This window comes from Cynocephalus volans, chromosome 6 (genome assembly GCF_027409185.1).
Source record: "Cynocephalus volans isolate mCynVol1 chromosome 6, mCynVol1.pri, whole genome shotgun sequence".
NCBI lineage: Eukaryota > Metazoa > Chordata > Mammalia > Dermoptera > Cynocephalidae > Cynocephalus > Cynocephalus volans.
Window position 1 is genome coordinate 50238780 of NC_084465.1, and position 27444 is coordinate 50266223.

Here is a 27444-nt window from a genome sequence, read left to right on the forward strand (position 1 = left end):
GAGTGGATATGGAAAATGTGGTACATCTACACAATGGAATACTACTCAGCTATAAAAACGAATGAAATACTGCCATTTGCAACAACATGGATGGACCTCGAGAGAATTATATTAAGTGAAACAAGTCAGGCACAGAAAGAGAAATACCACATGTTCTCACTTATTGGTGGGAGCTAAAAATTAATATATAAATTCACACACACACACACACACACACACACACACACACACACACACACACACACACACACAAAACCGGGGGGGGGAGAAGATATAACAACCACAATTACTTGAAGTTGATACGACAAGCAAACAGAAAGGACATTGTTGGGGGGAGGGAGGAGGGAGAAGGGAGGGAGGTTTTGATGATGGGGAGCAATAATCAGCCACAATGTATATCGACAAAATAAAATTTAAAAAAAAAAAGAGTTAAAATTGTCACCTATTTCTTTGGATGTATGGTCAGGGTCAGCCTTAGTCAACAGCAAGTAGTAGAGGAAACAAGAAGGTTGCCTTATTTGCTCTCTTTTTTGCCTTGAGTATGAATTCTGTCCCTTTCTCATCACCTCTCCTGGGCTGAGCAGTGACCAAGACTGCAAATGTGGAAAGTGGCGAGCAATCACATTTTTCATGGTTTTGTCACAGCATGTTTCCTTCTGTTATAAAAGCCATATCCTAATGCAGTCATTTTCCTGAGGCTACATTTGTCCTGCAATCTTTCTCACTGTCTTTGTTATTAATGCCTACCATACTGCATGACATTATCTCTTAATTGGGTACATCTGTGTAATGTACTATATCAATAACATCAAGATGAAAATATTTCTTTCTATATCATGTATTTCTTATTAAAATGAGAGTGTATGCTGTCTTTGCCTTTGCAATAAAATACACTAACTAATTCTAATGTCAGATTAACAACAGATTCAAAGATTATTTTACTAATTCATCCTGGATAGATGCTAGTGAAGCAAAAGACTTTGCCACTAATCTCAGGTCCAAGAAATTTCTCCAGCTACTTAAAACATGCTACAGTTATTTCTGAGGATAGGTCTGTGAAAGGCTCTTTGGAGGGAGTTACAATGGAGGAAAGCTCACTATTTTACTGCAAAAAATTCATTTTCCTAAGCTTGATTCTCCTTCCTTAGAAACTGTTGTGAGTAGGAGGCCACATCTGATCTATACTTTTATAGACACACTAAACATTTAGTGCGTGTTTCAAAAACACCAATATATGAATAACCAGACAACAAGCAATTGTTAGCCAAGTCCAAATGTGATGGGTGAAAGCTAATTTAGTTTCAAGTGACTGGTGGTAGCAAAGTATCTGGGTCAGAGGAAGCTAGAATTCCTCTGGGCACTGCACCATCCATAGATTACACCTAAAGGACCCTGCTGGTTCTAGTGCCCATCTTAGGAGAGATAAAGATGATCTGAAATGCATACAACCCAAGGGCCAGTGTGATAAATCGAAGGACTATATGTTGTTGTCTGGGAAGAGGAGATGTTAGGGGGAAAGAGAAACTCAAGAGTTATAATCCAAGGATTAGGATGTCTTCTCAAAGACAGGTTACACATTACACATATGGCCTAGGAGAGCAGATGATGAATGAGCAGAAATGAGAAAGAGGAAGATTTTGGCTAAATGTAGGAATGGCTTTCTAATAATCAGGCAAATCCAAAATTTTATAAATAGTGTAATATTTTTCTGTTAAAGAAAGCTTAACTCACACAAAATTTTTACTTTGTTGAAAATTCAGTGTCCAAATTGAGATGTGTTCTTATTGTTAAATATACACAGGATTTTGAAGACAGTACAAAAAGAAAAAGAATATATCTCATTGATAATTTTATACAGATTATATGTGGAAATATTTTAGACATATTAAGTTAAATAAGATATAGTATTAAAATTAATTTTACTTATTTCTTTTACCTTTTTTAATGTGGCTACTAGAAATTTTGAAATTACATATGTAGTGTATTAGTCCATTTCTGCTGCTTATAATAAAATACCTGGAACTGGGTAATTTATAAAGAAAATGAAATTTATTGCTTACAGTTTCAGAGGTTGGGAAGTCCAAAGTCTAGTGAACACATCTGATGAGGATTTTCTTTGCTGGTGGCTTTATAGCAATGCAGGGGTCTCCAATGGCAGAAAATGGCAGAGCAGAGACAGAAAGACTCTCATGTGCTCTCCTTTTAAAGCCCCAAGAGCTATGTTCCTGACCACCATTATTAATCCATTCACTGTGGCTTGGCTCTACAATCTAATCGCCTTTCAATTACCATAGCAGGATTTTCCGCCCTCAACAGTTACAGTTTGGATTAAGTTTGGGGGGACATTAAACCAAAGGCATGTGGCTTACATTATACTTCAGTTGGACAGTGCTGGCCTAGAGAGATGGGCAGGACCCCTTACCATGACTACCATCTCCTAAACTGGAGCACAGAGTAGCAATAGAAAAAGCTCAACTAACAATCATATGAAGAGATGGTTTTTTAAAATGTTAATAATTTAGAGAAATGCAAATTAAATCTATGAGATATCACAACTCTACATAGACCAGCCAAAATTATGCACCTCTGTTTACAATATTCAAGACATGGAACCAACCTAAATTCCCATTGATGGATGATTGGATAAGGAAACTGTGGTATATATACACCATAGAATACTACTCTGCCATAAAAAAGAATGAAATTCTCCCATTTGCAACAACATGGATGAATCTGGAGAAACTTATGTTGAGTGAAATAAGCAAAGCACAGAGGAATAAATACTGCATGTACTCACTCATAAGTGGGAGCTAAGAGAGAAAGAAGGAAGGAAAGAAAGACCACAGTAGTACATTGGACTTGCAGAAGAAGAGAACATACCTTGGGATACAAAATGCAGTTGGCGGGAAAGGGGAAAGGCGAGGGGAGTTGGAGATAATTGGGTGGGGGACAGGGGGTACAATTGCAATTTGTGGTAATGGGCATGCTGCCAGTATGAATCTGGCCTTCACCTCTGGGCACAAGGAGTGACAATCAGCTTTGTATCGCATGAATATTCATAACCAATAAAAAAAAAGAGAAAAATTAGAAAACTAGAAATGCTAGTGGGGATGTGGGGATACAAGAGAGCTCCTGCACTACTAGTAGATGTGTGGACTGGAGCGGCTGCACTGGACAGCAGCAAACCAGCCCAACACAGTCAAAGTTAGCAAATGCACACCCTAGGTCCAGCCATTCCCAAACAATCCCACTAAGGGATGTGTACAAGATGTTCACTGCAGGGTTATCTGGTGTGGGGGAGATCTAGAGGCAATCTGGGCATCTGTTGCCAGGACAGTGGACAGATGAAATGAGGTGGGTGAAACCCTGGACTACTGTGCAGCCATCAGCAACAGCAGACCACTAGTACTGATGGATCTGCAAAACCTACTACTGTGTGGAAACATTTTAAAAAATAAATAAATGGAAAACAAAAAGAGAAAGAAATCTATAGCAGAATACCATTTACTGAAATTAAAAATACAGAAACACAAAAGAGAAAGTTTTTAAAATAAGAATCCATACAAACAAAAGGATATCAGTAGGTGAGGAAGCCAATGAGAGTGGGAAATTGGGTAAATAAGGATAAAAGGAATTAACAAGAAAAACATGTGAAAGAAGAGTGAGACATGGAATCAGGCCTTGCTTTTCCACTTACCAGGTAAGTGGCTCTGGACAAGCCACATAACCTGTCCCAGCTTCGGCTACCTCATCCACAAATAACAAAATTGGCACTGAAGGAGTACTAAGAAAATTAAAGGTGGTGTGTATGAAGCACCAGCACTGCACTGGTATACTCCACGGTTCCTTAAATGGAAATGGCTAATACCACTTGGAGTTTATGTAGGTTCTGCACATGCTTTGAAACACATCTTCTTGCCCTGTTGGGCACTGATGCTCATAGCTTATTTAACTCCAGGTTAATAGGGCTTTGATGAAGAAATAAAGTGTCATATTACAGACTTTAGGTAGTTACAAAGAATTACCCTTTCTCCTATAGGAATTACTCTCGTTCTGCAAATACTTCTTCCATCCAGAATCTGCAGTTTTTATTTATATACAAATGAACAGTGTATCATTGTGAATTTCAGGAACACAGACACAAACCAAGGCCTGAGGAAACATAAATAAAAGGCCTAATGTGGTTTAATGATGGAATATTAAGAAGTTTTGAGGAAATTGTGATCCTTTGCACACATTACTGTCCTCATTTAGTCTCACCTGACAACATACCATATCAGCACCACGTACTCTAATTTACTCCTGTTCAGTGAAGTTGCCTAGAAGCATAGGTTGTTTTAAAATGGGAATTTTTCTAACATTAGCTACTACTAAATATCTTACACGTCCTCATAGTCTGGCCCATAATGTGCTCGCTATTTTATTTTTTTGCAACATAAAATGGACAAAATGCCTGGTTTCATGAACATGTCAGGGTTTTAGTGCTTCCTCACAAATACAATGCAAACAAAAATGAGTAAATTTCAACACCTTTGGAGACTCTGTGAGGCATCCAGAACTGCAGAGGGAAAATAGCCATTCTGGGTGGCCCTCACAAGGCCCCACTGAAATCAGGCACCTACTCAGAGCAATTGGAGGCTCCCTCCATCTTAGCTGCCAACTTTTGAGTTTTTCTAGACTGTTTTTAAATGGAGTCGGGAAGCCTCAACTGCTACTAGGAGAGTAGCCAGGAACTCGTGGTTCTACCTGGATCCCACCCATACCCGCTGGACCCAGATCTCTTGGCTGGAGACTTGGGGGTGGGTCCACATAATCTGCCCTGTGCTTAGAGAAAAGTATGGAGAAACCTCCACCCCTGGAGAAACAGGCTTATCGTTCTCTGCCTTGAGGCCTTTCCTTTAGACTGTAAAATGCTTGAGGTGAATAGGTGAAACCTCAACAGTGCCTAACACGGTGTTTTAAAGGGTCTTCAAGGTCAGGAAGTCCAATGTGCAGGGTAGATTAGGAGGATTAGGAGAAGAAGCAGTGCCTACCAAAGGAGACATGAACTGTACATGACTTGTCCGGTTTACAGGGGTGGGGCTGGAAGATACAGTCGGGTTGCTGTAAGGTAGGGGTGGACGCATATAGGCAAGACCTGCTTAAAAAACCAGAGAAAGGGATTAGAGTGCTGAGGGTAATGATAATAGCTAATACTTATGGGTTCTAGTCTAAGAACTTTAAAAGTACTTTATATATAAAATGCTTTGAATATAAATATAAAAGTAACATTTTACATGAATTCATTTTCTCCTCACAATTAAGAGTAATGATCTAGTTGTACTAGATCTTAGCAGAGAAAAGCAAAGCACTGGACTTCACAGGATGTAGAGATTAAGATAGGAACAGTAGAACCGTCAGTAAGGGAGGGTGTTATGGAAATTCCTAGGTATTGCCATAAGAATAAAATCTTTACTAAAGTACTTGGCAAATGAGAGGTTGGATTTATCCTTATGGGATGTCAGTGTAGTTGCCATCTTGAAAATGTTAAATTTGTTCAAAGATTTCGTATTCATTTTCTATGCTTGGTCAAACTATTAACAATCAAAAGTTAAATTCCTAAGATTGTTTCCTGAGTCTAGAAGTAAAATTTTAGACCATTCCTTAGTTTATTTCATCTTTAGTTAATTTTCTTCTAAAAATAATTTTATCAACCTGGATTTACGTATACTAACTTCTGATATAATAGGCTAGTCGCTGATTATTGGCAGGAGGAGACTGTGAAAAGCAGAAAAACTTTTAAAATACGATCCTGCAATCCCTTTAAGTCAAGTTTAATTATAGAAGGGTGCTAAGATTTGAAGCCTTGTGCGTCAAAGTTTGCAGCTACAAAATCAATAATATTTATAAGAGAAATGAAGTGGTATCTATTGACTCAAAGGAAGATGTATCAAAGCTGGGACAGAAAGGTGACATCAGACCAAAGGTGAGGAAGCCTAAATAGATGAGGTATGACAATCAGGAAGAGGGGATTCCTCTGGATGCCTGCCCTTTTATGTGGTATTGAACATGTCAATTGAACTCATTGATCTCTGCTTTGGGGCCTCTGCATTTCGGGTTCCCGTTTCCTGGAATGCACCTCTCTCACTTCTCTGTGTCTCCCTTCTCTCAGGCCTCTTCTTAAATGGTGTCTTATCAAAGAGATAAGTGCTGATCTTCTCATCAGCACTCCCTATCATTATCCTTATCCTGTGTCTCTTTCTCCATAGAGCTTATCTCACCTGGTAGGTTATGTATTTAATTACTTGTTTGTATCTGTCTGCTCCCAGCAGAATGTAAACTCTGTGAGGTCAGAGAATCCATCTGTTTGGTTCAATGCCGTATCAACAGCATCTAGAACAGTACCGATCACTCTGCAGGGGCTCAATAAATACAAGTGGAATGAATGAATGAATCTCCCACTTAGCCCCTCTTCATCAGTCTTGCCATTTATCCTTCAGGCTAACATTAACACATACAGTCTCTGTACCCATCCCTTTACTGTTAATGGAAGAGAGAAAATAAGACAGTTCAATGTAGTAACTACAAGTCTGAACTTTGGAACCACCACCTGCCTGGGTTCAAGCCTGGCTTCACTGCATCTCTGACAGTGCTGTCCAGTTGACCTTTCTGCAATGAAAGAGATGCTCTGTTCTACACTGTCCAGTACAGTAGCCACTGGGCACATTGACATATTGAGCACTCGAAGAGTGGCTAGTGTAGCTGAGGAAATACATGTTGAGTTTAATTAAATTTAAATTTAAGTAGCCACATATAGCTATAGGCCACTGTACTAGACAGCACAGTTCTAGCTGCATGATCCTGTACAAAATTTCTTAATCTCTCTGTGCCTCCATTTTCTCATCAGTGAAATGAAAATAATAATAATAGCACCTCATAGTATTGTTGTGAAGATTAAATGAGATAATACGTACAGCACTAGAATAGTAATTGGTACAAGGTAAGCTCTCAGTAAATGGTACTATTGTGGGCAAAAAAAGCTAGCTTTGTAATAACATTAAATCCTTACTCAGCTATGACAACAATATCAATGTAACATGTAAAGAAACACAGGGAAATGTAAGCATTTCTAAAAAGTAACATTATATCATATATATGACAAGGTGGAAAATAGTGTAAATGTAAGGGAAATCTAGAATAGGATGTAAACAAGTTGAATTTTAATTGACTATAAATATTACTCTTTAATAAAATAGCAGTTACCATAGCAGCCAGACATCACAAAGTCATTTCAAAATCAAAGACAACAAACATCTTCTTAAAGAAACCTTGTGAACAATGTATCTGAGCAATATCATAAAAAGACTCCCTTGTATATCTGGAGTTTATCATAGAGAATAATTCATTTCCCAAAACTTTCCTCTAGATTTCAATATCTACTATACAACTGCACCCACAATTCCACACATTTTTCTTATTTCTGAGGGTTTATTTGTGTGTTTTTTAAAAAAAACTCAGAACAGGGAAAAAGGTAAATCAATTATTTTGTAGGAAAGAAATGATCACAACATATCTCTTATGACACCACTTTATTTTTGCCTTGGGAAGCAGCAAACTGATGTTACTGTGTTTTGAAGGAGGCTTGAATTAATTTTGAAAATTATTTTGTATTGTCTTTTTGTTAGCCTCCAAATAAAATGTTCTTTCCCTACGTATATAGGGTGTTTTGTTTGTTTGTTTGTTTGTCATTTCTAAACTTCATGCTTTTATTGTCTGCCCAGAGAGTTTGAACTTCAAGTCAAATTTGTGAAGGAGGAAGGGAAGAAGGGGAGGGGGGAGAGGAATAGTAAAAAGTTCCTCGGCTCTCTGATTAGACTTTACCTGACCTGTCGTCCTCTTGCAAGCCATTATATAACCATCTTTAAATGGAACAGGGACTGTAGGAGCTGCACAAGATCACCATTGCTTCTGTCACATGCCAGTCCCATCTGTTTAGTGCCTTGAACTATACTGCTCACGGTGTCTTTCTTTTTCTCTTGTCCTCTCAATCTTCCTACCTTGCTCAGCTCTCAGATTTTATAGTTGTTACCTTAAAAGCTGACAACAAAATGAATTTCTTTGGAAAATAATCCGTTTAAAAACAAGGTTTATACTCCAATATGATAGTGCTTTCTTGGCTCTACAATATTTTTCTTCTTTGTGTTAAGGTTGAAAATTGCAAACCATAGGACTCACATATCGGGTTTCAACAAAGTATTTCATTTTCAGTGCCAAATTTCTCTGTCAAGATAATTCATTTAGAATATGCCATTTCTATATTCATATACACATGATATTAGAGCATAACCAAGTTGTTTCATAGTTTGCCATTTTGAAACTTAGAATAAAATGGGACTTCTTTTCTTAAATAGACATAAAATCATAGAGAAATGTTAAGATCTCCTTTTTTCACTGACTCCGTGGGAAAAAATCACTATATTGTATTGACCTCTTCTCTAAAAAGCTGAAAAATTGTCTTCACAGCTCCTAGGATAGAGCTTCGGGTTGTGGCATCAGTTTAGTGCAGAGGAAGATAAGGCAAACTTTCAGCATGTAGCATCCTAAACGTGAAATGTACAATGGCAAGTAAAACAGCCATGATCCCTGTCCTCAGGAGCTTCCAGCAGGAAGGTCACAAGGAGCCGCAATTGCTAAATGCTACGCTTCCTGCCTGGACCCCCAGTGATACCAAGTCTACAGAGCCTCAATCCACAACTCCAAAAAGGGAGTCAGAAGGGCACCCGCCCAGGGAAGCGCCACACTTTCCTCTGTTCTCTCCTCTCTATCATCAAATCCCCACAGAGGCCTCAGCTGGAAGGAACTGGCTTCACTCAAAAAAAATGGAGTAGGAATGGATTGACAGTGCCAAAATGTGCACAATTCCTTTTCTAGCTTAAAAATGAAATCAAACATTGAGGTCACCTAGGGGTTTTATAGAACAGCAACCCCTCTGGTCCTTTATATTTCTTGTTCTTTCTGAGACTGACTTTCAAAGAGTAGTGATGATGATGATAAGGATAACGATGATGGTGATACTAATGCCTAACATTTATGAGTGTTTTCTGTGCACCAAACATAAGATAGGCATTTTTAACTCCTAATTTTACAGATGAAGAAACTGAGGCACAGAAAGGCTAAGGAACTTGTCCAAGGTCATACAATGACCTTGAACATAAAGTAGCCACCACACAAATCTAGATGTCTGGCTTCAGAGCTTATGTTCTTATCTAGTATGATATAGCTGCCTCCATGCTTTTCTTCCTAGTAATGAAAAATTCCTTCCAATTCTAGGAAGAAAACTAATCACAAAGAGATCCTAACCATTACGAAGTGTTTTAGTCTCCTCTCATACACAGGAGAGGCATGCAATCAGGAAGGATAAATGAATGAATAAAAGGATAACAGAAGAACTGAGAATACAATTACAGCATTTCTGATTTCATTTGGTATTTTTATATTAAAACTAAGAGATATCTACTATATTACCTGCATATGTCATTGGAGGTGGTTCACTCCTTTGTTCATAATATATAGTTTATCTTGGAAAAAGATGATGGTACCTTACTGTGGGAGATTCACAAGGTTTGAGTAGTCAGTTCAGAAATTATAATTAGTTTACATGCATCAATTCACACTTATCCAATCCTATCCCCCTTTTAGCAATAGCATAAATTGGTGACTTGGCACTTTGATGTTTAAATTTCATGTGGCCATAGAACTAAGCAAAATCAACAGAATATTATCCATGGGACTTACATTTTGGGCAGGATAGCAGGCCAGATGACCTAAAAAACCCTGTCAAATAGAACACCTAAAAATACTGAATAAAAATTCAAGACTTTTTTTTTTAAACATGCATACCTGAGCTGATGATAAAGTAAGAGAAATCCTTAGAGGTAAGAAAAAAGACAAAGCAAAAATCCAGAGAAGTAATTGAGTACTAAAATTGACATTAACCTTGATTGCTAGTGGTCGAAATTTTTTTCTCATATTTTTCTTATCATAGAAAATGATGTTATTGCAATAGTAATTGCTATAATAAATTGGAAAGTATTTGGGAACATCTATATGTAACTTTGTAAAAACATTTATCACACTCACTTCATAAAAGAAAAGTAGAATATGAAGTATTAAGTATTGAACATATATTCAATATTGAATACACTCAATTTGTATAAACTATGCAATTAAAATATTTGCAAATATTGAGCTTTCCTTCATACTTTTAAAATTTTGTGTTATGCTTGAGATGGTTGCTTTCAGTTCCTGATCAAAAGTTTTAGTGATGCCCTTTTCAAAAATCTTAGCATAGATATGTTTTTTTTTCCATAAAATTTTGTATCAGCTAAAAATTTAATGAGCTTGGTAACCAAATTAAGAAGTTAGAAAAAGAATAAGAGAATAAAGCCAAAGAAAATGGAAGAAATAAAAAAATTTTTAGAAGTAAAAATTAATGCTATATAGCAGAAGAATATAACAGTGAAGAATAACAAAATTAAAGTTGGTTGGTTCTTTTAAAAAGACTAATAAACTAACAAAATTTTGACAAAATTGATCTAAATAAAATAGAGAAGGCACAAACAACCCTTAACTATTATGAGAGTATATTATGAACAGCTTTATGCCAAAAAATTTGAAAGTGTAGATGAAATGGACTTTCAATATAACTTTATAACAATGGACTTTTTAACTTTATAAACTGGCTCAAGATGAAATTAAAAACCTGAAATATTTCATAACAATTAAAGAAATGTAACAATAATTTATAACCTTTCCACAAAGAAACACCAGGCTCAGACAGTTTTACTACATAATTCTGTTAAATATTCAAGGAACAAATCATTCCAATCATACACAAATTCTTCCAAAGAACAGAGAAAGAGAGATTTCTCAACTTCTATAAATCTTACATAGCCCTGATACTCAAATTAGATAAAGACAGTATGACAAAGGGGAAAAAAAGACCAACCTTAACCAAGAAAACACTTTAAAAAATAATTTTTAAAGAAAGTTAGAGTCACGATGTATGGCATAGTTGGCTTTATTTTTTAAATGTATAATTACTTCAACATTAGGAAATGCAGTATTATAATTCATCTCCTCAGTATATACTAATTCAGAAAAGTAATTTGTTCATCTCAGAAAATGCATTCGGTAAAATTCAACATATATTCATAACTTTAAAACTTCTTATCAATACATTGTATAATGATAAAACTAAAAAATATATGTAGGAATATAAAGGAACTGCCTTACCTAATAAATAGTGCTTGCAAAAAATAAAAATCTACAGCATATATCACACTAAATGGTGAAATATTTAAAATATTTTTGATAAAAACAAACAAAATTAAAGAACATATTACTCAGGAATATGTATATCAGTGATAAACTATAAAGAAATGTAAGTTAATAATTAACACAAAACTCAAGAAAGTGGCTACTTCTGAGTGGCAGGGGGATATAATCAAGACAGTGGGTAGCAGGTACACAAGTGGTCAGTTTATTATTATTCTTTAAACTATACACACACATATTCGTAATATGTTTGCAGGTGAAAGGAAACAATGATTCATACTGCAAGTGTTAAACAAAATCAACATGATTGTAGGCTAAATAACATTATAACTACAATGGAAATTTAAATCACCTTCTCTTTCACTGCACAAGTTCAAGCTTGACTTCTTATAAGTCACATTTCTACACTAAATGTGGGTAATATTTTAACACAGTTGGGGAATAAATTCCACATGAACTGCTCCTGTCATTATGAGACTTGGAGTGGAGACTCATTCTATTTCCTGAATAAATCTATTATAATTAAAACTTCAGTATCCAGGGACCACCTCTCACAATCATTAGGTTGGGTTTTTAGAGACCGTTTGTAAAAAAAAAAAAAAAATCAATTCCTTAATAGTATGCAAAAGAAGGGAACAGCCCTTGTCAAATGAACTCACACTGATTGTAGAACTTTCCCCTTTTGTTCTGTGCACATTAAGTTCAGCCAAAAAATTCTAAGTGGTCTCACAGCAATGCTAGTGGACTATATCCAATTGCATTATCAGTATAGTTTCAAATTTTCTACTTGGCCTGTTCAGGCACAAACACTTTAGTGGATACTGGGGCCATAATAGGACGTTGGAGCTAATGAGGAGGGATTCTGGTGAGGATTAAAAAGAATGCACTCTGAGTATAAGATGGGAAAAAGACTTAATGCTGAGCAGGAAGTGTGATTTTTTGAAAGTTCTCCTCTAAAGAACTTTCTGCACTCCAGGTTCCCAAAGAGAGAAAATAAGAACCAGACTGAGTTCAGGTCCCACTAAAAAAGGAGGGGGAGGGGGAGAGGGAGGGGAAGAGAAAAGACAAGAAGAGAAAAGACAAGAAAAGAAAAGAATGGAATATGTGTCCTTTGAGAGGTGTCCAGCAGAAACACTATGGGTGGGTATAGCAGGCACTCATTCCTTCTCTGTCTCTCTCTCTCTCTTTTTTTTTTTTTTTTTGTTTGTTTAGGGAAATGGAGACTGGAATACATAGATAGGAGCTAGTAATTAAATTAGGTGCCCAGTTTTTCACATGAGGCATTATTTGCCTATGCCTGGGGTCTGTGTTCTGAGTTATCTTAAACATACTTCTTAAATTTTGAAAAGTCCCTAAAGTTTCCAAAGAGATTCTATGTTTTAATTTTCAAAACATGTTCAGGCTACTGCAGAGATGCAACCATAATGCATAGATGATGACCACCAAGACCAAATGCCTGTTTAGAATCTTGCAGTTCTCAATTCCTCAACTTCTTTTGAATTCTCCAGTGACCTTGCCCAATTTCCAGGCTAAGAAACAATAGCCAAAACATCTTGATGGGAGAAGAACATGCCAATGAGTCCCCTAAAAATGTAGGCCACTGGAAATCATTACGGCTTCTTCAAAGGTTAGATAAATTATATATCAAAGCAAGGGGCTGCAGAAATATCCAAGGGGAGCTGGCCTTTTCCTTGACATAAAGGAGCTTTTCCTTCTACTGCATGTATTCTGATGAATCCTCTTTTCTTATTCGTTTTCAACCTTCATATCTTATCCTCCACCCTCCATCCCTAAGGTAATACCTTACAAGTAGTGTCAGGAAGAAAATGACTCTGGACCTGACCCTGTAAAAGGCAAAGGTCTGAGAAGCACACGATGACAGGGCTGGAGCTCCCTCTAGAGCCCATCCTGCCATCAATGGAGGGGTCTTCAGTAAAGTGGACTAGGGCTGGGTAGATCCTGGCCCATTTCCCCATCTTAGCTTATCTTACTGGAGAGCCCTTTACAAAGTCTGAGAGGTCTGGAAGAACAGAGCTATTCACTAGGACGTACAGGACTGCTCAGCAGTGCTCACCAGCGTCTCCAGAAGCAAAGAGTAAGTTCTTTTGTCAACATCAACTCTGGATATTCACTACAAAAGAGATCCTGATAATATACAGAGCAGAGAATGTTTGTTTGATCATTGTTCAATCCGGTGGTTTACATCTTAGTAACAGATAACAGTCCTAGCAAACTGATGTTCTGATTTTATAATAAACTGATCACTTTAAACCTAAAATGAAAACATTAGTAAGAAGCAACGATTTTTATTTTTAACTTTCTTTAGAAAATCTAAAGAAATACAAGGAACCAACATGTTAATGAAAAATAGACCAACATAATCTTCATTAGAGCATAAATCTGAGAATCTTGTCACTTCCTTCTTTGCTTATGAAAAAAGATAATATTGAGATATAATGTTGAGAAACCTAATTTTCAATGTATTCGAGCTACATTTAAATAGCACAGTAAAAACGCTACTTCTAATTTGTTCCTGTTACATTATGTTGTTAGAGATTGAGAATATTCAATTTTGTTTTTGATAACTGTGAAGAGGAAATAACTTGGGTAATACCTGATAACATCTATCTATCATTTGGAGGAACTTAAAAAGAATACGTAAGTGTTGTCTTGATACAATCAAAAAATTGTCTTGTCCACACAGTCTTCAAGATTTGGCTTTCTTTTTTCAAGTTTGTTCAGTTGAAATTATAAAACAGTTAATAATTATCTCTAAAATACATTCTTGTTACTTTGAGTCATTTCTCCAGACAAATAAAAAGAAGGGCTAGACCTGTTAACACAAAATTAAACTCTTAATTTTATGAATATGGAGTTTTGTTAGTAATACATGAAATCTATTACAGGAATCACAATGGCATTTTCATAACACTGTGCAGTTTATAAAGGGCATTTACAGCCATTATCTTTCTTGATCCTTAAGAACCAGGTAGATTCGACATATATAAGTTGAACTTACAATGTGCAACCCAATGAAGGATAATTTATTGTAAGTTCAATTTTTTCTGTCTACTAAATTTTCTGAATACTAACCACTCCTCCAGCTCCGATCTCTTTAGTAGTAGTAGCAGTAGGAGTAGTAGTAGTAGTAGTAGTAGTAGTAGTAGTAGTAGTAGTAGTAACAGCGGTAATCATGGCTACCTTTTTTTAGTGCTTACTATGTACTAGGTTCGGTTTTAAGTATTTTACATGCTTTTATTCAATAATCCTAAGAACAAAGAAGATAAATATTTTTATTTAAAGTCTCATTAGATTGAGGAAATCTAACTCTGGATATCTGTCTGTCTAGGATTGTTATCTATTTTCTTTCTGCTTTGATTTCACCCTATCTTTGATAGTTTTCCTAATATATATATATATATATATATATATATATATATATATTTTTTTTTTTTTTTTGGTAAATGCACAGCAACACTTGGTCAGCAGATGTCCATAACTTATGAACTTTTTTTTTGTATCTTGAATAAAATTGTGTAAGCATCAGAAAAATAAAGTCAAGAAAATGAAATGTCAAGAACAGTTAGATGATTTGCCCAACCCAAAGTCATCCAGCCAATAAGTTGCCAAGTCAAGATGCAAATCTTCTGACCACACACTCAGTTCCCCTTCCTCACCCTGATGCTTCTAGAAGCTGCCAAAGTCAATTACTACCTTCTCTGGAACTGTGCCTGTGATTTGGTGATCCTGTCCACCGTCACCACTTTCATCACCACGATCACTAAGCAAATCTTTTAAGAACATTTCTGAATCTGATGTGGAGCAGAAATGATGACACAAAGCCAGTACTACTGACATTGCCCTTGACCTGTAGGAATTCACAGGTGGGAAAAGAACCATCCCAGGCTCTCGGTTAGAGAAATGAAAAAGATGGACTGAGGGGTACTTCATCACACCTAGGTATGCTTGAAGAGGGAAGTCTGGTAAACATACAGATAATTATTTAATTATAGCTGTTCCTTTCCTTCATGATGACACGGAATGGTGAAAATGCATGTTGAGGACTTATACTAAACAAATGCACATTAAGTTGGGAGACAAAAGAAAGTGGTAGAAGTGATGCTTCACTGGAAATCAGATGTGTGTGGATCTCAATTTTACCAAGGTGCTATTTTGTCAAGACACTTAACTTCTCTTGGACTCATTGGCAAAATGTTACAGGGCTGTGGAGAGTCTGCTTTTGGCTCAAACCTCTTATTGGCTCTGTGACCTTGAACAATTTATTTTAAACAATTTTTAAGCCTCAATTTCTTCATTTTGAAAATGGATATAATAATACTAACCTTGTAGGATTGTTGTAAGGGTTAAAGATACCAACTAAAGGTATTTTGCAAGTAGTGGTTGCTCAATAGTTAGTATTTACCATTATTATTACTTTATCTGGAAAATGAGACTGTGTTAAATGATTTTTGATATCCCTCTACCTTCCAAAAGCCTGAATCTATATCCATTTTGCACTAGGTTAAATATATTTGTCCAAATGGCTTTTTAGCTATAGTGTTGCTCAGAGGTGGACCATGTCATTTTTTATAGCAGGGAGGGTCAACCAAATCACATCTGGAAAATTAATTCTAATTTTCATTCAACCCAAAATCTAATTTGGGCACATTATCAATAAAAGTCATTAAATGGAGGTGAGAAAAGAAAACCAGAGAAAAATGTCTCAGATTTCTCAGGTTAAGTATATTTTATCTAATCTACCTTCTAATACAAAATTACCTATGAATTGTTGCAAATCTTTCACAATCATCCAAAGAAGAGATAATTCTTTTTCTAAATTTATACTAAATTATCTTTTCTCTGGAATCATGTCTTTCAAACATTTTCACTACAGCCTACAGTAAGTAACACATTTTACATTGCAATCTAGTCCATATGCACATATGTGTATATGTAAATACATTGCATTCATATTTTCTACTATGTTTTAATCTAAGTTCTAATGCTGATCATTATCTACTAACTGATATCATGACAATTAAAAGATCACCAACTATGGTTTTTAAAACACTGCAGTATGACATTCTTTTCTTTATGAAGGTTTTTATAACATAACAAGTGGTCAATATTATGCCTTGTCCAGTCAACTGGTTAAAAAGTAGATATTCAGTTAACTAATATTTGGCATCACACAGATCAACAATATCACTGGTTACTACTCATCTGAATGTTAGGTGAATTCAATTAATCTAGCCTGTAACTATACATGTTCTTAAAATGCTCTATAAATGTACTTACACAAATATTCACTATAAGTTCCCTTTCCTCATTAAAGGAATTATAGAAATCAATTTAGCTTCACAATCTGTAACTAGATTTTCAAAGAGAAACTATAAGGATGCTTTTCATCAACTTTTACAACGACCTTTTCTTTCTCAGGCTGGCATACTTTAATCCCTCTCCATATTTCCATCTGCCACGGAAGTTGTTCAATCATCTCTCTCTTTGAATAGCTTGATCTTAGAGTCTGTTATAATTCCCTGTATAAGGGACAGAGCCATAATTTTTCTTTCTTGGTACTCGGAATTTGCATTTAGCTCTGCATTGGAAGGCATATTCCAGCTCTCTGACCGTCCTGTGCCAATCCATTTTTTTAAAATTTAAAACAAATTTTTAAGTTGACAGAAAACATTTTATGTTTTTACTGTGTACAATGATTTTTTGAAGGATATATATGTATATGTTTCAATATATATATATCATATATATATATAGTGGAATGATTAAATCTAACTAACAAATGCATTACCTCATATAGATATTATTTTTTTGTAGTGAGAGTATATAACATCCACTTTCGTTATATTTTTCAAGAATACAATATATCATGATTAACTATAGTCACCTTGCTGTACAATCGATCTTTTGAAATTTATTACTCCTATCTAACTGTAACTATATATCTTGTGACCAACTCTCCCCATCTACCTCAGCCTCTGGTGACCACCATTATACTCTCTATATCTATGGGATAACTTTTTTAGATGGTACATATGAATGAGATCATCTGGCATTTGGCTTTCTGTGCCTGGCTTACTTCAATTAACATAATGTCTGCCAGTTTATCCATGTTGTCACAGATTACAGGATTTCATTCTTTTTTATGGCTGAATAGTATTCCACCTCACCCCAGTTAGAATGGCTGTTATAAAAAAGACAAAACACAACAAGTGTTGACAAGCATGTGGAGAAGAGATCCCTTACACACTATTGGTAGAAATATAAATTAGTACAGCCATTGCGGAAAACAGTATGTAGGTTTCTCAAAAAATTAAAAATAGAACTACCATATGATCCAGCAATCTCACTACTGGGTATATATCCAAAAGAAATGAAATCTAAGCCAAAGAGATATTTACTCTCTCACATTTTTTGCAGTACTATTCACAATAGCCAAGATATGGAATGAACTTACATGTCCATCAATGAATGAAAGGATACAGAAAATGTAATATATGTACACAATGGAATACTATTTAGCCATAAAAGAATGAAATCCTGTCATTTGTGCCAATATATTTTTAAGCCATTGGTAATATCAAATTCAACAGGCTTTTGATGTTATCAAATTCTGCAGGCTTTTCAACCTTGAATTTCATCATCTCTTTTCTATTCATACCTTATTTATTTTTTGTGTCACTCTTTTATGTCCTTGTCATTCTTTACAGTTAGATCTGTTTGCCCTTTTTAAAAAATACTGAGGCTTCTGTCAATGATACACATTTCTCATTTCAATTTTGCAGCACCTCATTCGTAATCTTCATTAAGCCAACTAAGGGCCATGCAGAACACACCCCCTCCAGACTATTTCCAAAAGAAGTCTCCAGCACTTAAATACATGGCCCTGTGCTGCATTCTGTTCTAAAGCTAAAGTTGAGTTTCCTTCAAATTCCTGCCTGCCAGTATTTTCTAATAGTGCAAAGAATGTGGAGAATACTCTTGATTAAGTTCAGCATGTCTGCTTCTGAGTACAGCCTCTTTTCAAATCTACAACTATTTATCATTCATTTTCATTACCCTTCACTACTCTTTCACTAGCTCTTGCATTGATACATCATAATATCAAAATTTCATGCAATTAGAAGACTAACTTCATTCATACTAAATTTTAGGATCTTTCTTCATGGTGAACACACAGAGGCAGCCCTCACTGTACTGCACACCTTGGTTTCAGTAGGTTGAAAAAGACGTCAGAACCTAGGTATGACAATTCTGTGTCAGCAAGTCTATTTCAGAAATGTTTGCTTTCTGCTTTCATCCTGTCTGATGGTAGTCATATATGTCTCATGTCTATATTGGTCAAAAAATTATTCATCTTCCTTTCACAAGCCATTCATTTTTGTTTTATTTTAGCAGAAGAGATCAGAAATGTGCTCAAGATTACAGTTAGGACATTGAAACTATGAGTGGTACCAGGACCTTGTGCAGTGGGAGCATGATAGAATCACCGTCATAATATGAGATTATGGCTATAATTTAATGATGTGCACATTCAGGATGATGGAGGAGGTTGTTTTGTTTATTTCTTTTTTTTTAAATGCTCCAGTGACTTTTCATAACAGCATTATTTTAAAGTCATCAAATAACTTATCTACCCTTAGATATATGAAGAAGCTCCTTGCTTTCTGTCATTATTAATATCTTAAAATTATTAATAATAAAGGTCAGCTTCTTGGTATTTCCCCATATCAAATAAAAATTCTAGTTGACTCATTATAATAAGGAAAATTTACATTAATTAAAGTTGGTGCTGACCCCCAAAATTCAAATATATTATGAAAATTATACTTTACAACTAACCCAGTTATCATACTATTAAGCCCTCAAATCGGAATTCTGGAGTGTTCTTGCTTCACGCCCATGTGATCCGAAGTTCTCTCGACTCCTCTCTCCACAGTTTATCTCCTCACACCACACGCAGAAGTGCACTGAGCCACATACCGAAACTCTAGCTGTAAGCTCTGCTGTTTCTTTTTTCATTTAAAATTTTGCTCACTTTGAAAATTTTCTGCGGTATGTACATAAAGTGTAATACACTGGCCTAGCCATCTGGACTCACCTTCCTGGGTCACAGCATCATTCAAAACAACAGCAGCAATTACCAAATCGGTGTTTTCTTATTCAGCATCTGATATCACACTCTGCCTAGGCTACTACTGTATTTATTATTTATTTATAAAAGTATATAAACACCTCCACCTTACAGAGGAAAGGTGGTTAAATGTGCAGCCTTACACCAAGAAAAAAAACTTGTAACAATATGCCGTATGGGTTATATGGGACCTGCTATTTTTCACAGATGCTCACATAAAATCTCACTGTTATAAAAATCATTTGTTTTGACATTAGCATTAATATATTTTCCAACATCTATTCAAATGTCACATTCCTTATCCTGCTATGTATAAGAAAAAAAAATCAAAAAACAAAAAACAGTTTTAAACTACTTCCAAGCATTTCTTGTAAGTTTGGCTTGGTAAATAGAAAATTCTTATAAATGGAATATGTTGTTAGAAAATAAAAACTGCCCTCACCAGCAGTACACATTCTTCCCTCTACACCTGAGAGAGGAAAAACTCTCCTTAGGGTCATTCCATAACGCTGAAGTGAGGACTGATAAACAGCTCTTTGAGGCAAGAACTAGCTTTCTCATATTGCTCAGCATGAGCCACACAAGAAGGACTGAGAATAGTCCTGAGCACTGATTCTACACTTGAGTAAATCCCAACCTTGTCGCCTCCTTGAGCACCCCAATTACAGCTCTGCACAGGCAGCACCACACCACCAGAGCGGGCATGGCAGGCTCCCTGGGAATCCAGGAAGAGCACATCTGCACGGATGCCCAGTTAGAAGAAATGGAGACATCTGGAAATCATACTCTCTTTCCCTGTCCTTATTGTTCCTGATGGTGCCTCAGGAAATCCAGCCTGGAAGGGGTCCCCACTCTTCATGAAAGAAGGCTTATCTCTTGATTCTTATATAAAACCTCCATTTGGATGATGTGATTGGTTTTTTTTCATGAGAAAAGGGAAAATTTGCCAAAGCCTGAGATATGATTATTATCTCCCAGGGTTGTAATAAAGATCATTACCTATACATCAGAACAGCTTCCATTTGTGAAAAAGCTCATCAAGAATTAGGCTGCCAAGTCACAACCATAGCCATCAAAGAATATAGAAGAGTTCTTTTAGTGTGGTTACTGCTGATGGCACAAATCACTGAGAACGATGGCATGGGGAAATTTAAAACCATTCCTTTCTCCTTTTATTTTTCACCTCATTAAGCATTCATCCTTTTATGCATTCATTAACTCAACAAAAATGTATTGAATGCCTACTGTGTACCATGATACAGCAATAATAATAAAACAACAATGGCAACTATACCCAACACTCAGATTGTGCTTCCTTACTGTGAGCCAGGCACTAAGTATATACATTAGCTCATTTAACCCTGGCACCAATCCCCTGACGTAAGCACAATATGCCTATTTGCACATGAGTGACTGAAGCACAGAAAGATTAATTCCCCAGGTCACACAGTCAGTAAGTGCCAGAGCCAGGCTTCAAATCTGCATCTTTCAACTCCAGTGTCCATGCTCTTGCCCTCTATGCTATATAAAGAAAAACAGACAAGGCTTTATAGAACCTCAATGTACTGGAGAAGACAGACATTAAGTAAACACACAAACACACTATAATTTTAAATGCAAATGAGATCTATAAGAAAAGAGCAGGGTGCCATGAGATAGGATGGTAAAACATCGCAAAGGTTCTTGCAAGCTAAAAATGCAGCGATCGCCTCTGGTGATTCTCATCTCATCTAAATGATAAAGTTATAAAATTTAAGAAAGCAATCTGTCTAAAAAAAATTTGGGAGAACTAAGGCTGGGAGGCTGGGGGAACTGACTAAGCAATTTAGACCGTAACTCTTGCCATAAATACCTGCCATCTTGGTGGCCCAAGAAGTTGGTACTCTCAGAATGATGACAGATAAGGAATCTGGGGAATGCAACCCACTGCTATCTTCATCCCTCCTGAATAAGAAAATCCAACCTGGGTCAGGTGCCCCTTCACAGATGGAAGTGAAAGCGAGTACCTCCTCATTTGCTGCCATCACCCGAGAAATCCGTGGTGGATATCTACAAAACCTTCAACTCCACCTGAATACTTTAGCTTATTAAAAAAAAAGAAAGAAAGAAAGAAAGAAAGAAGAAGATAAAAGAAAATATTTCTTTGGCTTAAAATGGCAAACACATGGACTTCTGGAAACAATTCAAGGTATGGCTTAAAGTCAGTAAAAAATAAAACACCTTTATGAGATTGGCTATTAGTAGACTTGGAAACAAACTAAAATAATAATTTAAAGAGACAAGAACAGAGAAACAGAGAATCAAGTTCCCAGAGGGACAAACCCTTTCCATTCTAATGAAAAAAAAAAAATCTGAATTTTATTACCCTGCTTGACCAACTATAGATCTACGCCTTTCCTTTTAGTGTTACAGAAATCAGACAGAAAGAAGAAAAGTCTCTTTTCTTCTCCAGAATTTGTCTGTCTGTAGAATTGGGGAAGTTTTGCTTTTCTTATTGTCATTATTTAATGTATTATTTTTATGCCTTCGGTCTTTTTGTTAAGCACGGCCCATAAGTACAAGATTACATCCAAAGGTGGCATGACATATTAGCTCCTAATTCTCTTTCCTTGTTTCATGCTACTGAGATTGATTAAGATTTAGAGGGGAGAGAGAGAGGGCAAGGTGTTCATAATGGTGCATTAATTATATGTGCTTCACACATTTAGACAGAGAAGCAACATCATTTTCAGGTTCAATAAATTAAGTAATTTTTCTGGTTCACTGTTGAGAATCATAAAAAGAATAATTGTTGATATTATAGTGCTACAAGAAGGTCTCCTGCTTCATCATATGAGTGTATTATTTCATATACAATTTTATACTCTATCTGGCTCTGATTTATGATGTTACTATATTAAAATGCTTAGATAACTAAGTATACAAGTGAATCATTTGACTTCAAATGAGGGATAAACAGTCTCTAATAAGAAAATGGTACATTAAGTCTCATCTTTCATATATATGGTACATTATGTCTCATCTTTCTTTTTGCTTTTCATAGCAAATTATACTTGAGATTAGTCTGGGTACAGTTAAACTATAAGTATGAGAAGGCTGGTTAACAGTAAAGAGGAATAGTCTAAAGGTTAGGAACTAACCTTACAAACTTTCAAAGTAACTTACAATACAAGTACATTATGTTAAATTTCTTCTTAGTGTTATGAGACTCTTAGAAAACCTAAAAACCATGGTAAATGTGATATTCTTCCGAAATATCGTCTGTACCTCAACTCTTAAAAATCTGTGAATTGACTTTGATTCTTATTTGACCTGTCATCATAATCCATTCTTTTATTAATATACTTCATCAATAAACAAAACAACATCCTATAGTTCACCTAGAAATAAAATACCAAATGAATCACAAATAAAGGTTTTTCAAAGTATGCCACTTAAAGATCCAGATTTCTCCAAAATGAAGTAAATGTCCTTTCACCGTCATTAGTACAAAATCTGTCACCACATTTTCCATGACATGGAAAATAGGATAGTATATTTATGTCAAATGTCTGACGACGGCATTATACTTCACTACCCCAGAATAAATTATTTTTGTGTGCTCTATTCCAGGAAAAGAAAACAAAACAAAACAAAATTAACAACAACAACAAAACATTGCAATAGCTGCAGCTTGCATTAACTTCAAAGCTGGTAATTCTTTCCCCAAAATCATTCTCTTTATTTCCTTTTTTAAAAAAATTTAGAATTAGAGTATGAAACCTCATAAAAATCAAATATTTAAGAATATGCTACTGAGAAATCACCTGCATATTACTTTCAGACTTTTGAAAAACAATCTAATTTGAGTCACTGGTCTAAATAGGTCATTTAACATAGAGAAATTAAAATTAGCTGTGCAGGGTCAATTCTTTTCCTACAACATCTGCATCCTGCATGTCCTATTCTCTTCAAAGTCAAACCAGAGCTAAGTGTCAAGAACAACCATAATACATGAATTGATTCCAAATCTTGAAGTTATTCAACTCTTGAAATAGCCATAAAAGTTAACATTATATATAAAAACACAGGCTGAGGGAGTGCTTCAGGACGCTGGGTTGGTGGTGGAGAGACAGGAGGAGGAAGGCTCTTACATTTCAGGAGGATAATGATATGTGTGGGGAGTGGGTTTCTAATGGTGCTCATTTCTCACTTTTCACATACATACTTTTACAGTACGTGACAAATCGAAGTCAGCCAAGACACACTTAATGCAAAACAAATACTTCCATACAAGTTTAGTCTCCCACAAGCTTATCTTTTCTTATATCAAACCAGCAATATAAGATCATGAACCTTAACCCTATTGTCTGGTGCCTTTAAGGATTTAATCAACCTGCAACACTCTGGTAAACTCAGGAATTGAATCCCTACTCCCCAGAAAACTGTCCCAGAAATAGGATAAATGACAAAATCTTGAAAGTAGCATCTTTAAAGAATGAAAACAATAACATAAAACAAAAGACAAATGAGGAAGTTTGGCTGCCTGAGACATTCAATATTCCTCCCAAATCAGACCATCCATAAAACCAAAAGGATCTCAACATTATTAGAATAGGAAGGTGTCCAGGATCCAAGGATCCTTGACTTTACAAAGGAGGTCATCCAGGAGGCTGGCAGAGAAGGAATGGGCGTCAGAGGAGGTACAGTAGAGTCAGTTTCGTTTCAGGACACCTCAAAGCCACCAGGAAATGCAGCCCCCTCCTCATCCTTTTTGGGTTAAAAGTAATTAAGATGCTCAGAAAAAAGTACTTTCATATTCTCTAGCTAGTAACAATCTATCATCCACAGGCAAAGAGTGACCAGAGATGCTAATGAAACAGATTTCCCTCTCTGCCCACTTTCCTAAAGCCACTTCCCAAAATGAGATCTTGAGAAATCCTGATTCCCTGAAGACCTCTCTCTGTTTAAAGACGAAATGAAAATACCTCTGCACTGACAAGGACGCAAACCGAAGACTTGACATTGGGGAATTACTAAGGAACATTCTAAGCTACATTTTTCTTAAAAGGGTGAAAACCAAAACAGTACTAGGATTTATTCATCTCCAGGTGGATGATAAAATATTTATAACTGCCCGGGACAGAGAGAAACAATTTTACTCCAGCCACCATCCTGCCCTCCCCGCCCAAGCAATGACAGAAACCGTCCCCGCGAGGGGCAGGGCAGGCTGTCTACTCCTTCCTTCCACTACAACTCTCCAAATCCGCTTTTCAGCCTCGCCGTGAGTCTCTCCTGAGTCCCTCAGGGCGCGCGCGCACACACACACACACACACACACACACACACGCACGCACGCACACACACACACACACACGCACACACACACACTCACACACACACCCATCTCTCTAGGCTGCCGCTTCCCTGTCCCCTGCATCTTTAGTTCTGAGCGGACTCGGCCCGACAACCGCCCTGTCTGCGGCGCGCCGCGTCCCTCTGGGTGGCGTCCCCAGTACTTGGGGAGGTTCATGAAAGCCCCGGGACGAGGCGCTAGTGCCGGGTCTGGGGAACCCGGGGGGGATCCGGCCACCCAGGGCTCCCGCCCCCCACAGCCCGACGACGCCGGAGCGGATTAAGTTGCTCGGCACAGGGCGGCGCGCATAGCCCCCGTCCCTCCCACTCCGGCCCCTCCCCGGCTCGGACGCCTCGGGGTCCCCCGCCTTCGCGGAGGTGAGCGCGCACTCACCGGAGGTGAGCTGCATCCAGGCACAGATCTTGTACACGGTGGCCGTGTTGCAGAAGAAGAAGAGGGTAAAGCAAACGATGCAGGCGATGATGAGCATCATGGAGAGGCCGATGAAGAAGGAGGCGGCTTTGAAGGCGCCCGAGGGCAGCGTGGAGAAGTCCGTGAAGCTGCCCCTGCAGGTCAGCTCCCGGGAGAAGCCGTTGCCGATGCAGTAGTGGAAGAGCCCGAAATAGCCGGCTTGCGGGGTGTCCACGCCGTCGCCGATCCAGTAGGGCTGGATGAAGCACACCACGTTGACGATGGCAAAGCAGATGGTGAAGATGGCCCACAGCACGCCGATGGCCCGCGAGTTCCGCACATAGTTGGTGTGGTACAGCTTGGCAGCCTCCTGAGCCGGGAGCATCGCGGCGGCGGCGGCTCCGGGCATTCTCCCCCTCCGCCGCCTCCTCCTCCTGCTCCTGCTCCGCCGCCGCCCCCGCCTCTCCGCGCGCAGGAGACACTCACGGAGCCGCGCGCGGCAACTCCCCTGCCTCCGCCTCAGCCCAGCAGCGCCAGTTTCAGAGTCTGCATCCTCGCTCCCGGAAGGAGGGCGGGGGAGCGCCGAGCACCCCTCGGGCTCGCCTGGCACAGCCTCCCGGCCCCCCTCCCTCTCTCCCTCCCTCGCTCCTGGCCCGGGCTCCAGCCCTCGTCGCCACCCTCTGCCCGTCGCCGCCGCCGCCGCCGCTGCAGCTGCCGCAGCTGAAGGCGGCAAACCCTGCGTGGAGCAGCGTGGCCCGCGAGCCCGGGGCGCCCCCCACGCCGCTTCCCGCCTCTGGCCCAGTGCCCAGGAGCGCAGAAGACAGCGGTCACCCTGGGACACCTCTCAAGTGGCAGGCGCCAGTCGGGGGAGCGGCCCTGGATTGGGGGCTGGGGACTAAGGAGGGGGCGGGAGCGCCCACAGCGATCCTAGAGGCAACCCCAGGATCCCGGTTGGTGTTAGAGACCGGGCTGGTGAGGCCGATTCTGGGAGCATTTCATCACCGCACAGCAACGTGCTTCGACCTCTGCATCTTTGCAGAGGCGCGAGGGGCAGCGTGGCAGGTGCAGCGAGAGACACCGAGGTAGAGGAGACGTGCTGCCCCCCGAGAGACCTCCCTGTCGCCACCGCGGAACTGCCCCTGGCTAACTCCTCGATTGCCTCGGGTCGACAGGTGGAGACAGAAGTTGGGCAGGAACCTGGCAGACAACCATGTAAAAGACAGACCTCAAGGGTGGTCTCATATCTGCACAACTGAGCTTGTTTCCTCTTCGCGTTTTTCCCCCGTAGGCAACCGAATGAGCCATAGCCAATCGATGCTCCATGCTTTCCTTTAAATCAAGTTAGTCTTCCCATAAATTCTGCCGTAGATGGGGCCTGAGTGTAGAAGTGACCTTGTTACAGAATTTCATAGTTTGTTCGAAAACATTGAGCGGTTTGGCCAGTGTTACATTTATTACACAAATATTCATTGGCAGCTGCTATGTGACCAGGCACTGTGCTGGGCGCTGCCGATACAGATACACAGAGGACGGCAGCAGGTGATTGTTACTTGCCCAGGCATTTCCTCCTCCCCCACAACCCAAAGCTCCAGTTAACCAGAGAGTTGTTTTCAAGGCAATTCCCCCTGAACTGTCCGTATATAATTCCTTACATTTTCATGTGGCATTACTGTTGTACACCTGCACTTCTTGCTGTTTCCTTAGCTTATTTTTTCCCTCTTTCCAAGCTTTCTGTTGCTCTTTTAACAGTCCCTACCTTTCAAACTGCATAGCTCTATTTCTATTGGTTACTTTTTTGGGTCCTTCTGACTCTGATAGAAAGAAACATCTAACTCACCCCTCAAAGCAATAAAACCGGAACCTCAATAGCAGGAGCAGATTTGGGTAATAAACCATTTTTCACTGTACGACCACTGAATTTTCTGAGCAGCAAGAAGAGAACTCTGATAGAATTGGACCCCTAATTCTGTACTTAATTGGCTATAAAATGGCTATTCTGTTGAAGAGGGGTCATACCCTAAGGGAAGATTAACTATGCTCTTCATGTGATAACCTTGAAGATTCGAGATGATATGGAGAGGGAGAGAAAGGCTATGGGGATGTGAGACACACAAGATAATGAAGAAGTTGCTGCTGAAACTGGGAAAGGATTTAAAAGTGTGAGTGTCAGAATCTTGCATTCAGCTTCTCCAATAGGCATACAGTTTGGGTATTACAGTTCAAGGTTCAT

General features: G+C 38.2%; 1 protein-coding gene across 1 annotated transcript in view; it reads right to left on the reverse strand.

Moving 5' to 3' along the window:
* LHFPL3 (LHFPL tetraspan subfamily member 3) overlaps positions 1–25623 on the reverse strand; it is a 450341-nt gene extending 424718 nt beyond the window's left edge. The window contains exon 1 of the mRNA XM_063101039.1: positions 25197–25623. Within this exon, the coding sequence (XP_062957109.1) occupies positions 25197–25623 (427 nt within the window). The remainder of the gene's footprint in view (positions 1–25196) is intronic.
* Positions 25624–27444: the final 1821 nt, after the last annotated feature.